General features: G+C 41.6%; 2 protein-coding genes across 2 annotated transcripts in view; one reads left to right on the forward strand and one right to left on the reverse strand.

Annotated features, from left to right (window-relative positions):
- The first annotated feature begins 262 nt into the window (after positions 1-262).
- The window catches only part of zc3h3 (zinc finger CCCH-type containing 3), a 265192-nt gene continuing 250465 nt past the window's right edge, over positions 263-14989 (forward strand). Inside the window, exons 1-4 of the mRNA XM_061738861.1 lie at positions 263-313; positions 3470-4247; positions 4944-5579; positions 7017-7189. Of these exons, the coding sequence (XP_061594845.1) occupies positions 268-313; positions 3470-4247; positions 4944-5579; positions 7017-7189 (1633 nt within the window). The 5' untranslated portion in view covers positions 263-267. The remainder of the gene's footprint in view (positions 314-3469; positions 4248-4943; positions 5580-7016; positions 7190-14989) is intronic.
- The window catches only part of LOC133457949 (pituitary adenylate cyclase-activating polypeptide type I receptor-like), a 94723-nt gene continuing 90445 nt past the window's right edge, over positions 10712-14989 (reverse strand). Inside the window, exon 13 of the mRNA XM_061737337.1 lies at positions 10712-10803. Within this exon, the coding sequence (XP_061593321.1) occupies positions 10712-10803 (92 nt within the window). The remainder of the gene's footprint in view (positions 10804-14989) is intronic.

Here is a 14989-nt window from a genome sequence, read left to right on the forward strand (position 1 = left end):
AGACTTAAAGAAGTAGATGCATAGATGTTATTTCCTGAACTAAGCATAGTATGTGATACTATTGAATGGACCACCATATCCTTTTCTTATTTTATGTTTTCACAAAATTACGTTAAGTCAAGACGCATCTAATGTAGCTCTAAAACCAAATCAAAACCTGTAAGACCAAACTCAGGTCTGAACAGTTAGTCAGCGCTGATTGGTCAATAGGAGTGACGTCATCCGCCAGCACAGCGCAGCCGTCGCAGGTTGATGAGGTCAGCAAACATGGCGGAGAGAGAAGCCCTGAAGAGGCAGATTGAACTTTTACAAAGTAAGTTTTTACTATAAATGTGCTAACTAACGTATCTGGCTGCAGCAAACCAGGGACGAATCCTTCAATCCTGCGAGCTTTAATAACACAGCTGCTCGTAGCTTTTGTCGTCTTGACAGTTCGAGCTTTAAACCTTAAAATTCACGTCCAAACAGACCAAATAAGACACACCGAAGAAACGTTAAATTCGAGCTTTAACTGTTAAATTGAGGCTTTAACCGTTAAATTCGAGCTTTAACTGTCACATTCTCGTCCAAACAGACCAAATAAACGTGTTTGTCAGTTAATAAATGTGGTTGAATTTAAGTGTCTGTCAGCCTCAAGCTTTGTGTTAAAACACTAAAAACTAAAAAAATAGTTGGCACTTTGGGCAAGTTTTTACTGAAGAGCACAACCCGCTAATTTGAAGTACCTAAATTTCTATTATAGAATAAGAATAAGCCAAGTATGAACATGACAGACAGGGAATTTGTTTTCGTTTTTTTAAGCTCCCTGAACCCAGATTTAAATAAACAAATAAAATATAATCATAAATAAAATAAAACAAACAGTAATAGACAAATGGCTCTTATTAACATACATACAATGTAAAAGTGAAAGGTGCAGCAGTATGAGGTAGTCATGGTTATTGAAAGGTGCGTTGTTACAGCATATGATGATGATGCTTATTATTATTATTATTATTATTATTATTATTATTATTATTATTATTATTATTATAATACATTTTATTTCTAAGGCGCCTTTCTAGGCACTCAAGGACGCCGTACACAACATGTTAAAATAAAGCCCGCAGAATACATTTAAAAACAAACATCAAAAGCATTTAAAAAAAAAACAGCAGAGATAAGAACATTAAAAGAGATGAATTGTTAAATGAGGTAGGCAGTCTTGAACAGATGAGTTTTGTGTTGTGATTTGAAATTAGGGAATGAATCAATGTTCCTGAGTTGGGGTGGTAGAGAGTTCCAGACACGAGGAGCAGAGCGGCTGAATGCTCTGCTCGCCATGGTGGTGAGACGGGCGGAGGGGGCAGACAGCTGTATGGAGGAAGAGGATCTTATAGCTCGGGAGGGAGTGTGGACTGTGGACGTGGAGGAGATCACACAGATATGGGGGGGCGAGGTTGTGGATGGCCTTGAATGCAAACAGGAGGACCTTGAACTGGATGCGGAACTGAACCAGGAGCCAGTGGAGCTGTTGGAGGACAGGAGTGATGTGATGGTGGAGGGGGTCCGAGTTATGATGCGGGCAGCTGAATTCTGGACCAGTTGGAGTTTATGGAGGGATTTGTGAGGGAGGCCGAAGAGGAGAGGATTATTATTATTATTATTATTATTATTATTATTATTATTATTATTATTATTGCACAGTGATTGATTACTTTGGCACTATGAGTGTTAAAGTTCACCAAAACACGTCCCAATGGCTGCAGCTCAGTTTCAATTATAAAATCCACACCAAGTTAATGGATTTATCCGGTATCTGATATATATTTGTTTCATATAGTGTCATAACTCGGCTCCTAGGCCATGACAAAACTTAAAATTATTTATTGCAACAAAGTAATACATTTGTAAAAAATAAAGTATAAATATAGTAAAATATAGTAACTTTAAGTATAAAGTAAATAAATAAAATAAATAAAGTAACAAAGTAATGGAGTGTGTAGGGCTGGGCGATATATCGAGATTTTAATATATATCGATATATTTTCAAACGCGATATGGTACGAGACAATATCGTTTATATCGATTATTTAAAAAAAAAAAAACATTTTTTTTTCCTTTATGATTTTGATATACATGTAGCTTATTTTGTGACAAATTGACTTGAATGTTTTATTTGAGATTTGCACAAATGTTTTGTTATTTGCACAACTGTCAACCTCAGTGGAAAAGTCTACATTGTATTAATTGCACAGTGTATTTTAATTTAATTGTTATGCAGGAAAGGGATATTTGTTTTATTTTATTCAAGAAGCATTTTTATTCTATATATGCAGGCAGTTTATTTTTATTTCATTTGTTTTATACATTTTGAGATTGTGCAGACCTCTGTTAATAAAGGTAACTGTGTGACATTTGGCACGAGGCTTTGTATTAAAACTGACTGTTTTTTTAAGGGTTTTCCTCAGAAAAAAATGAAGCTAACAGAGATGCTATGCTATAATGCTTTGGGGGAAACCCCAATTATGGCACAGAAAAAATATTGATATATATCCAGTATCGCCATTTAGCTAGAAAATATCGAGATATGACTTTTGGTCCATATTGCACAGCCCTAGGAGTGTGTTTGTCTGAAAAATCAGAATCAGGTTTATTGGCCAAGTCGGGTCAAACAAGACAGGAAATTTGACTCTGGTTATTTCGCTCACTGTACAGTAAATAGACAAATGACAGCTCTTATTAACATGTATACTATTAAAAAAAAAAAGTGAAAGGTGCAGCAGTATGAGGTAGTTAATTGGTTTATCGGGGATCTGATATATATTTTTGTCATATAGTGTCATAACCCGGCTCCTAGGCCATGACAAAAATGAAAATTTAACACCATAACACCTATTCTAGTACTGTTCCAGTTCAGAGGCCATGAACGCTCCTCCTTCTGGATCGATTACTGTATGTTGCGCAACATCTATGTTAAATGTGGTGGATTTTATTATGTAAAGCACTTAAAAAGTGCTATATAAATCAAGTTTGATTTGATTTGAACATCATATAATACATATGTACATATGTAAATGTATGTGAAAATGGGAGAGAGATGAGTGCATCTTCATCGCCGCTGGTGATAAATGAGTCAAAACTGCTTAGATTCACATTGTTTTGGTCCCTAATGAAAATGTAGTCCATCATCTGATAAAGGGCCTATGGTTTTTTCAACTCTGGATTTCTGATTTAAAAAAAAAAAAAGCAATTATTCTATGACATTTTGAATTAAATGTGTTTAATAAAACAAGGACATTGTGACATGATTGACGACAAGCCCCGGGGTGGAAATGTTTTTTTCTCTGCCACAAACTTCTGTTCGTTTATGAAACCAAAACTATTTACAAGGCCGACTACCATTGAGCAAAGTCCGAAATATGGTTGTTATCAGTTTTCTGTCTGCGAGTTCTGCACCAGTAATTCACGCTCTTTCTTACATTTTCAGATCTCATTAACACACATAAGAGCATCCATGGAGACGCGCCGTCTACAGGAGCAGCACCGACGCAGCCGGAGACTTCAGCGGCTGTCAGAGGTCTCGGCTCATCCGGCAGCCACCAATACGGCCCCCGGGGAGGGCCGTACGCCCCCCAGACCCGGGGAAACTGGAGGAAGACGTACTCTCTGAGAAACAAGAGCCAGCAGGCCTCGTCTTTCACCTCGGTGTTGGTCCATCAGGCTCCTTCTCAAAGTCGGAGCGACGGCATCTCACTGCCCAGCCGGAGCAGAGGAACCCAGGCGGACGGGAACAGAACCAGCACTCTCTCCTCCGGGGTTCGTGCTCAGCCTGAGGTCACGGGGATAAGGGGAGCAGAAGAACAGTTAACCTCAGATACTCTCAGACGGCCAGAGCTAACCGGGACTCAGCAGGAAGATGGAAAACGAAGTTCTGGCACGACGGGCGCTTGTTTGCCGCCTGAAGAGCCGCGTAAACGGGCTCAAGAATCTCAGCAAGGAGCTGCGAGCAGACATGCCGCTCTGCCGGAGAGAGGTTCCTCAGAGGTCCCCCCTTCAGTTCCCGCCGGCAGCTCAGCTTCTTCTCCGAGCAGCTGTCAACAGCAGAGCGAGCCTCCCCTGACCGGTAGAACCAGCACCAGCACCAGCACCAGCCAGACGGTTGCTGATCCATCAGCGTTTCCCATCATCAGCACCAAACCAGCACTCCCCGACCCGCCCGGTGCAGCTAAACATCTCTCCTCAAGCGTCTCGTCCCACAGCCAGAGGTATCAAGTAACGAAGTACAAATACTTTGTTACCTTACTTAAGTAGAAATTTTGGTTATCTATACTTCACTGGAGTAATTATTTTTCAGACGACTTTTTACTTTTACTCCTTACATTTTCACGCAATTATCTGTACTTTTTACTCCTTACATTTTAAAAACAGCCTCGTTACTCTATTTCATTTCGGCCTTTAAAAAAAACTATCCAGTTAAATTGCTCCATCCGGATAGAGTGAATTTGGTTGTGGTTGTTTCAGATGTTCTTGTCCAGTTTTGTTCTTACATCCGTTCCCTCAGATTCCTGCAACTAAACTTGGATGTAAATTCCAATAAAGGTTAGGATAAATGATAACATGCCTCTGAAGTTTGACTTTTTGCACCATTACAATACTTATAGGCAACTAGTCATCATATCTGCTGCTCTCTGAAACACATGTTAATGCTCAATAGTACACATATATGGTTCTTTAATATATTTGCATTATACTAAGATGCATTCATTTTCAATGGCTTTTTCCCCCTTACATTACTTTTACTTTTATACTTTAAGTAGTTTTGAAACCAGTACTTTTATACTTTTACTTGAGTAAAAAACTTGAGTTGATACTTCAACTTCTACAGGAGTATTTTTAAACTCTAGTATCTATACTTCTACCTGAGTAATGAATGTGAATACTTTTGATACCTCTGCCCACAGCAGATTCACTGCCCCGGGGTTGAGGAAGTCCAAGTTCACCTGGATCAAGAGTCAGAACCAGGGACGAGTGGAGCCCGAACAAGTGGGCTCAGCTCCTCCACCGCCGGACAAGGTGGAGGCCGCTGCAGCATCGGTCTCCAAAGCGGTAGTCGCCCCAGGAAACCCGTCTTCAGCGGTGCTCCCTAAGAAAACTCCCCTGAAGAAGTTCCCTCGGAAGTGCAGCCCGGTCAGCGTCGCCCCCAAGACCTCAAAGTACAAGTGGGTCAGCTCGGCCGGACCCGGGGCCCGGACGTCCCGCCGGCCTTCGTCTCCCAAAGCCTGGGCTCTTCCTCAGAGGAGCTCGGAGCGAGGAGATTCCACCCGGAAACCCAAGCCGGCCTCCGCTCCCTCAGCCAGGCTCAGAAAGGGAGGCCCGGGTTCTGCCCCCGGCTCCTCGCTCTGCAGCCGGTACCGCTGGAAGGCTGCAGGACAGAGCACGGCGGCGACAGCGGCCGGAGCCCCGACCTCGACTCCCCGGAGATCTGCCTTCCACTGGGCCGCCGAGCGGAGCAGCAAGGGAACGTCACCCTCCTCCTCCTCGCCCGGAGGCTTCAAGCTCCGCAGCAGGATGAAGATCATCAGGAGGACGGCGAGCAGGTAGGAACCCGTCCTGGTCCGAGGTAAAAGCTGCTTTCCTCAATGAAAATTAGGACTAAATATCATCATCAACGAACTTTCATCACCTGAGGAAAACGCAACGAAAATGCTGGTCATGTGACAATAATGATAATATGATAAATATATAATGCAATATTGTGGAGGAATAACAACGAGACTAAAATGTAGATTACAAAATAAAAACTTGTTGACCAAAACAAGACGAATTGTTCTAACAAAGATCCTTAATTTCCATGTTTTAAGTAGTTTTCTCTTTTTTTTCTTTTCTTTTTCTTTTCTTTCCCCCACCATTGATTATTATTATTGATTATGTTTTATTGAAGGTTTGCAATATACAAACAATGTACAACAATCAGTCATCTCAGTTCACAACCTATGCAACATCAGCATCATTAACAACAACAAACGACAGTTAAAGAAAAAGTTAGAGTAATAAATAAATAAAATATATACATAAAAAGAAAAAAAATTAATAAATACATAAAAGAAAAAAACCTTGGTGTGACAGACTTCATAATATCTCACATAAATGAGAATAATATTTGTGACAGCTTAATGATTGAAAATCTCACAATGGATATCCATCATTGATATACATTTCTTATTTGTAATTAACTTAAGAGACTTGAGATAACAATCAACTTCAATAGAAAAAACTTAAATAATGGAGAACAGTTTTGAAATTTACATTTATGGATGTGAAGTTTTCCTAATAAAATATAAAGATTGACAATAGTACATAACATCTTTTCTTTGAATTCAAAATAAATAATAATGTTCTTCCCTTCAATGTTGATTTCATGTGTTGTTTTACATATTATATAGCTCTCAAGTTCTTTCCAAAATGTGCTGCTATATAGTACGGTAGTTTTCTCTGGTTTAGTTCTGCTGGGTGACGTTAGTCCTCAATCCCAGTCTCTGCAGCGGGGAATCAGATCCAGAAGATGCAGCTGCAGAGTTAGAGGCTGATGCCGTTAACGCAGAGCTCTAGTTAACGTCCATTAAAAACAAAGTTACATAGAGAAACACAGGGATCTGCTCTGGGAGAAGAAGAAGAAGATCCATCTTTGGATCCACTTTCCTACATAGACGTGGAAAAGAAAACCCAATGTGTCGTAGAAAAAGAGAAACTTGACACGACTAAAAGGAGAATGAACGTGACTAAAACTGATAAAAACTAAAATGATAGCTTGACCCAAAGACTAGACTACAACTGAAACAGGCTGACAGAAACAACACTAGTCTGAGGTTCTTCTGCCGTCTCTGAGACCTTCACCGGTCCTCTGATCTGCCACAAGATGGCAGCAGAGTGTTTCTGTGATCAGGTTCCCCGGTCGGTCTGGGCCTGGATCCGTTCCATCCCTTCCTCTCTGAGATCTTCACCTCTAACGTCGTGTCCTGTTCTCGTCCTCACAGCGGGGGAGGGGCAGAGAAGGGGTCCGGCCCGCCGGCCGTCAGGTTCTCCCCACGGAGCCGAACCCACGCCGTGACCAGGAGCCACGCCGGGGTTAGAAGGACGCCCCCCAAAGAACTGGTGTCGTTCGGGAAACACAAGCTGAGGCGGCTGTCACCCGCGCTGTCCAGAACCAGTAAGAACCAGCACAACCAAAGTCCACTCGTTTGTTTGTTGCGTGTTTGTTGTCTGAGTCGTGTGCTTGCTGTGTGGAGTCCAACATGATCTCTGTTTTGGAGAATTTCTGATTTCTTTTTCGACCAATCATATTTCTGCAATCCTCGGATGGATGCAGGTAAAATAGAGAAATGATCCATCAGCCTAATTTACCTTGGAAAAACAAATGAGCATTTTCTCAATGACTGTGTTTCCATGCATCAATAACCCTTTTAAAACCCGAATATTGGCAATAACCCGAATTTGCACGGCCATGTAAACACCAATAACCCCTTTGAATAACCCGAATTTACTCATATTCGGGTTTTTAAAAACCCGGATATGAGCCCTGGGTTACTCCTTTTAAAACCTGAATATTCAGTCATGTAAACGCCAAACGGGATATCCCCATCAAACGGAACATGAATTTGTTTTCTGCGCATGTTCTGTTCACAAGGAATCCTGGTCTTTTGAGTCCAGGACGTACTTCTAAACACAGAGAAACGCAAGACCAGGAGGAGACTAATCACTTCATAAATGTAATGAAGGATATGAACATTTCTGCATTTGTAGACGGTAGAAAGTACCGGGAAGCGAGATTTACAAGAAGGTGAGCGAAAAGTTGCGCAAAGCAGCATTTGTTTTGAATTTGGATACAGGAAGAAGAAGCGGAAATGACGGTAATTGCGTCATCACGTTCTCCGTGCGTCGCTGGTTTGATCCAGATATCCCAAATGATTAATTACCATGTAAACAGGGATAACCCTGTTTGCTCACGCATGTAAATGGAATATTCAGAATGTTTCAGTAACCGGAATATTAGCAATAACCAGAATTTTGACTGCATGTAAACATAGTCAATATTGCATTTAAATAAGGAGTTCCTCTTGGAACAGGCGTCTGGCTCCGGTGGAGGCCGTGAGAGTCCTGCCAGTAACCATCCAAGCTCTGGGAGCAAACTGAAAGGAATTTACATTCAGATGGATTTAAATGATCAACAGGAATGATGTCCTGCAGTCATCGGGGGCTAAAACAGCTTAGTTTGTCCCTCCATCCTCCGGTCTGTTCATCCCAGCGAGCTCTCACTTCCTTTGATTCTTACTCTGATTAGTCCTTCATTGAGGGATCAGTGAGAATGTTGTTCATCATAGGAGGTAGATGTGACTTTGAGGACGTTTTCCAAGCGGAAACTCGTGAGCAGTGATGTCACTTTGACTTGGAGCGTTGTGTTCAGGGACGGCAGTGTGGTTTTCTTGGTCTGAGTGTTTTTACGCTCAAACGTCAGCTGAGGCTGCTGTGGGATCGACAACATTCTGCAGCGCTTTTGTGCTTCTTCTGCTTTATGATGATTCTCACAATATCAGCTCTTCATTCAGTAAAAATCACTCTTTTGAAGTACCATATTTTGCAGACCATCAGGCGCAAAATCAATGAACGGGTCTATTTTCATACATAAGGAGCACCAGGTATTAAGTTGCCTGATAAAACATGTATAAAGTGAAACAAAACAGTCTGGGAAATCGAACTTTATTTAACTCGTTCACACTAACTCAGAATATCGTTCAGTTGTAACTAAAACAAATACTAAAAATACTTTCACATTTTAAATCATTCGTCTTCTACGATTCCACCAATAAAAAGTGGAGGATGTAAACGTTGTACTACGTTCTGTTCTCTGATTGGTTCATCGTTGCCGGCGATAGCTGACAACAACTTATTAAGTGCCTAATAGTGTGGAAAATATGGTAGTTTGGTGAGACTTTTTTTTAATTTAATCATGACTTATAGGTTGATTTAAAGTGATTGACATTTAGAATCAAAATGTTTATTGTTTTTATGTAAAAAGGATCTTATTTCTGTCTTTTGGTGTAAATAACAGTCATAGACTTGATTGTGTTCTCTACTGAGCTCTCAGCGCAGACGTCTCTCCTCACCTCCTACCTTATAAAATGCAGCTCTGCACCTCCAAACACTCCAGGCTGCACACGCAGCCCTCTTCACCTGCGAATGCACGTGGTGACGAGCAGCTGATCTGGCACCGCCGTAAGTGGAGGATTACTAGAAATCAGAGGCAGCTTGTTCGAGCCAAAATGATGCTTTATTTATTGAAAATCGGTTAAAATGAAGCAACCCTGATAGGTGGAGACTGAATACATGTGAGATGAGGTGATGGCAGAGCTGGTGGAGGTGGAGCTGTCATCATGGGTATTGAATAATGCTGCAAGTTGGAAAGCAAAGATGTGATGAGGTTTTTATGTCCGTCCAGTTGCATGCCAGCAGGGGACTCAGGTTTGAGTTTGTCCTTCTGACCGTTGGTTTCTGTTTTCCCGCGTTGCGTGGACTAGGGATGGGCGGTATGGGCTAAAAAATGTATCACAATAATTTCTGGCATTTATCCCGATAACGATAAAAGAAATACCAATTCAACTCCACCTTTAACTATAAATCTATCGCCACATTCAGTCTTTGGAGCCAAAACACTGCTCTAAAAGATACTAAATACTACTAAACTACACCAATTAAATTGAATTGATAAAAAGATCCGCCTTCTGCCATGTTTGTTACACAAAAACGTATCAACGGGAATTTTTCTTTCTTTCTTTCTTTCTTTCTTTCTTTCTTTCTTTCTTTCTTTCTTTCTTTCTTTCTTTCTTTCTTTCTTTCTTTCTTTCTTTCTTTCTTTCTTTCTTTCTTTCTTTCTTTCTTTCTTTCTTTCTTTCTTTCTTTCTTTCTGATATCTTTCTTTCTTTCTTTCTGATATCTTTCCTTCCTTCCTTCACGTACTTTGTGCGTCGATTTTAACACAGAACCATAAATCAGTTTTACATAAAAACGTCATCAACGGGAATTTATCGTTTTTACTGCGAGATGACAAATTCTTACCGTGGGGAATTTTTTTGACAGTTTACCGTGAACGGTAAAATATCACCCATTCCTAGCTGGGACTTGATTCTTGATCTCAAATCTGAGCTGCAGCTCAAAGTGGCATCAATTTCTCCGCTGCAACTCTGTCAGCAGCTGCAGCTGCAGCTCCGTCCACTAGAGGGCAGCAGACCTCGGCCGAGTCCTCCCCGCAGGGCTTTGTGTTGCCTGCTGCCCCAGGAGAGGCATGTTGGTGGAGAAGAAAAGGAGGAGGAGAGGGGGGGTTAATTGATTGCCCAATTCAGCCATGATGGCGAACAAGTGCAGATAGCGGGTAATTTGCAGAGGTGGAGGCAGGCAGCTCTGCTGCTATCAAGCCCCGGCACCGCTCTCCTCCCAGCAGATAAAAAGCAGCTAATGCATAATTATCCTTTTGCAAATTGGATTGTTTTAACGAACTGTAGAATATAGGCCTAACGTGATGGAAAGCAATCATTGTTTTTACAGCCATCCTCTCTGCCGGCACTTGCCCCTCCAACCCTCCGGTCATTCTGTGTATCCTCCACGCTCAGGCCCATCTGGGTGTAATCTCCCTCCTCAGTGGAGTCAGACGACATTAGAGGAGCCATCACTATTAACATCAGGCTTTATTCCTCCCCGCGGTCTGGCGTCTGTCCGTCCACCTCTTCTGCTCTGACTCAACGAGTCTGAGCTCCCCCGCGTCCTCGTCTCCTGGCCGTTAAAGTCCCGAGGAACCGGCAACCGCCAGGAACACGTGCAGCTAGGCCTGTGTTGAAAAAATCGATTTTCCGATTCTAAATCGATTCTTATATTAATTACTAAAAAGATGGAGGGAATGCGCAGGACGTCACAGATGTGATTTCCCAGCGGGTTTCGCCCACTGAGTGTCAGAAAGACTGAGTGTCAGAAAGACCGAGTGTCAGAAAGACCGAGTGTCAGAAAGACCGAGTGTCAGAAAGACCGAGTTGCAGAAAGACTGAGTGGCAGAAAGACTGAGTGGCAGCGTAAACTTTCAGTTTGAGCAACTGGAAAACATCTAAAATGGGAAAGAGCTGTTGTGTGATCGACTGTACTCATAGATTTAGTAAGAAATCAGAGTTATCATTTTACAGACTGCTGAAAAATAAACTTAAGAGAGACAAATGGATCACTGCAATTCACAGAAACAACTGGATTGCAGGCACCAAAACGTGGATTTGTGGTTCCCATTTTGTATCAGGTAATGTTGGATTTTTGGGTAGCTAACGTTAAATGGTCAAATCATAAAGTTCGGTGTCCTCATCACTTTAATTTCATCAACAAATCCTGCCTTGAAGTCGGACTAAGCGTCAAAACTTTTGTAAGCCTTCAAGCTTTGCTTCGTGTATTTCCCCAGCGTAGAAATTAAGTACATATAAATATCAGGAAACTCGATTCGTGGCCAAATATTAATGTCCATGGACCACTGGTTCTTGGGGTAACTGTAGGGGTCACTGTCAAGTCCAACTGACGCTAATTTAAGCCGATAAACATCTGTTATCCCGTCTTCTCCCCTAGTTGCAGCCATTTTTGCTGATGTTTTGCCATTCAGTGCAAGTAAGGGGTCGTGGTCCACTGGGGAAGTGACATCAATGCAGACCCTCTATATAATACTAGTATTAATATGTTGCATAACTACACAGTCATATAATTCATGCAACAGCTCAAAAAACTGTTTTACTAACACTAACCCAAATCGATATCGGAATCGGATCGAATCAAATCTTGATAATCAATTCTGATTCTTAAGAATCGGAATGGAATCGATTCTTTCCATTTGAATGGATCCCCATCCCTGCGTGCAGCTCTAATGAAAGACGGGCCGTCGGGATCCGACGCAGGAGAGGTGGAGCAGGGGTGAGCGCCGGGGAAGATGGAGCGAGGGAAGCCGCTCGCAGCCGTCTGCGCCCCGATAAGAGCTGCTAATAAAGAGCAAATTGAATTACTAATGACGGGAAGCAGAGTCCCTATAGATGAGCCCGTTTAAAAAACAACCTCATGACCGCTCTCACGTCCACGATAATACACTCTCAAACGGTGTTGGTTAATGTCCTCCTCGACGACTCGCTGGAGCCGTGCTGCCCACGTCGGGGGGGCGGGGATCTCCGGGGCGCTCGCTTATCTGGGGCTTAATTTAAAGAGGGCATAAACCTAAGTAAGCAGTTAGGACTGTAATGAATCGAGAGGTGTGTGTGTGTCGGTGTCGGGGTGTGAGCCCCCCCGACACATCCATGTAGTCTGTTTAAGCTAATAAAGCAGATGGATGTGAGGACTGGGCCGAGCGCGGAGGGAGGGTGCTGAGGCGAGCTGTTCGGGCCCTCAAGAGCGTGTTGGGTCTCCGGCGTCTTCACCGGTCCGGTAAAACGTTGACGTAAAATGTTCTGACGAAGGCGTCTCTGCCACAGCGAAGCCTGAGGAAGTGCAGGACAGATGAACCCTCGCCGGCGTCTGCAGCTCTTTACTGCCATGTAGGTTACTGTTCCAGTTACAAGGGAGTTTTGAAAAAATCGATTTTCCGATTCTAAATCGATTCTCATATTAATTCCTTAAAATTGATTCATATGTCTAAAGATCGATTTTTATTTATTTTATTTTTTTTATTTTATTTATTTATGTATTTTTTTTTCATCATTACAATACAACTTTTGGTATTTTTTTGTTTATGCCCAAAAAAGCAATGCTTTGTTGGACACAATAATAACTGGTGCCATGTTTTTGCCTTTACATGTGTTTAAAGGTACGAAAACATTAAATGTTTTCAGTTATAATTGCATAAATTGTCTATATTTCATTACTTTATATACTGTCTTGGGGTTACATTGCATAAAATGCTAAAAAACCAAATTCTCAAAAGTTAAAAACTGAAATAGACCAAAAATGGAAAAAATAAAAACGGAATGTGCGGAAAAATAAAACTGATTTCATCTGTCTCTGTTTCCTCCCTGGATCTGTTTGATAATTCTGCCACACGATGTTTCTGAAAGCAGTTCTATCAGCATTCTGGGAGCTGATTGGTCCTTACAGCATCATTAGCTGCCAATACTTGCTGTTGAATCTCAGTATAATACTAGTATTCGTATGTTGCATAATTACAATGTAATTCAGGTAGAAGCTAGAAAAAGAGTTTTAATAACACTAACCCAAATCAGTATCGGAATCGGATCGAAACAAATCTTGATAATCGATTTTGAATCTTAAGAATCGGAATGGAATTGATTCTTGACATTTGAATCGATCCCCAGCGCTACAAGGGAGGGATGTTGGGAAATACTGCTGCCGGGTATAAAGCTCCATCTCTGGATAACATGAGTACTTTTAAAGCTCATATTTCTACAACTTTACCTTTTAAGACTTCTTTGTGTTTTTGCTGATTGGAATCATTTTTGAGACGTGGATTAAAGCAAGAAGAGCACAACCTTCAGCACGTCCGCCTCTCGGGTCAGATCTAAAAACCTCCCGCATCACCTTCCTTCAGCTGGTAGTTCTGGTGCGTCACGGTTCACTCAGACATCAGCAGAATCACACAGAGTCCATCAGGTTCCAGTAACATCAGAAACAAAGAGACATGAAACCTGTCCAAGCCAAACCATTGTTAGCATCACGCTAATACAGGACAGCGCTGTCCGTGGTGCTCGGCTCGCACCGATGACGCAGCATGAGTCAAATGAGTCAAAACTGCTTAGATTACGAACCTTTATCACTTGAAGTAGACGAGACGCAACGAAAATGCTGGTCATGTGACGATAACAATAATTAAATATATAATGCAATATCGTAGACGAATAAAAACAATGCTAAAATGCAGATTACAAAATAAAAACTCTAAAACTGCTAAAATGTGTCTTCATTGTCGTTGACCAAAACAAGACGAAATGTTCTAACAAAAACGCGGAAAGATAAATATGTTGTAAACTAAAATTAGAGTCTTCTGTATCTGGAATGAATGTATTCTTGAGCAGCACATCCAAGGGTTTTAAAACGTGACAAGTTAATGTCTCACTTGAGACGAAACAAATGAGACAGAATTATCTGATTGTGTTTCGTTGGTGTGAAAAGCAGCCGTTGAAATAAATGAACACAGTTTCATCCAAAAGGTTTAAGAGGAAGGTGATGACCGCTGCACCTCCAGATCTTTGCTCAGAAATCTGACTTTCCAAGGATTTTAGGCCCAGTTTGTTTTTAATTTGTGTGTAAATTTGAGTTTTAGGACATCGAAATGTCGTCAAAGTTCAGACTGAGTTACAGAAGAACAACTGGAACTGAATTGGTGTTTTTTCCAGCCTCAGATGTGAATGAGCGGCTCAGGTCAGGTTCGGTCTGAGATCCTGATCATTTCTCTCCTGTAAATGTCGGGAGGACCTTCAGCTCTTCAGTGTGTTTACTAGAGGTGATCAGAATCAGCTTTGGTCTCCACCCAGCCCTCTAGCTGCATGGAATGTCCTGCTTGTTGACAGACTGGGTCAACGAGGTGACGGGGTGATGCTGGAACCTGCAGAGTCCTGGGTCCTGACCTGGACTCTGATTGCTCGTCTGTGTGTTTGATTAAAAACACAACGGCAGCGATTGCTTTCTTATTTCCTTTTTTTTCTTTCTTTTGCTGGATGATCTTCAGCTATTTTTTCCAGCCTCTGCACGCCGTCCGCCGTCACATCACCGCAGTAACTGCAGGTATTAATTGACTCCAGTTAAATTGGAAACATTGCCGTATGTTTGAAGATAAGATGAGATAAGATAGTCCTTTATTGATCCACAGAGGGGAAATTTGGGTTTTACAGACACTCAAAGTCGGACAACACGAACTCGGACTAAATAAACGATAAGGATAAATTATAAGTATGATAAATAAAGAAATTCAATAAAAAAGAAACAGAAACTGAAC

Source organism: Cololabis saira, chromosome 13 (assembly GCF_033807715.1).
Source record: "Cololabis saira isolate AMF1-May2022 chromosome 13, fColSai1.1, whole genome shotgun sequence".
Classification (NCBI taxonomy): Eukaryota; Metazoa; Chordata; class Actinopteri; order Beloniformes; family Belonidae; genus Cololabis; species Cololabis saira.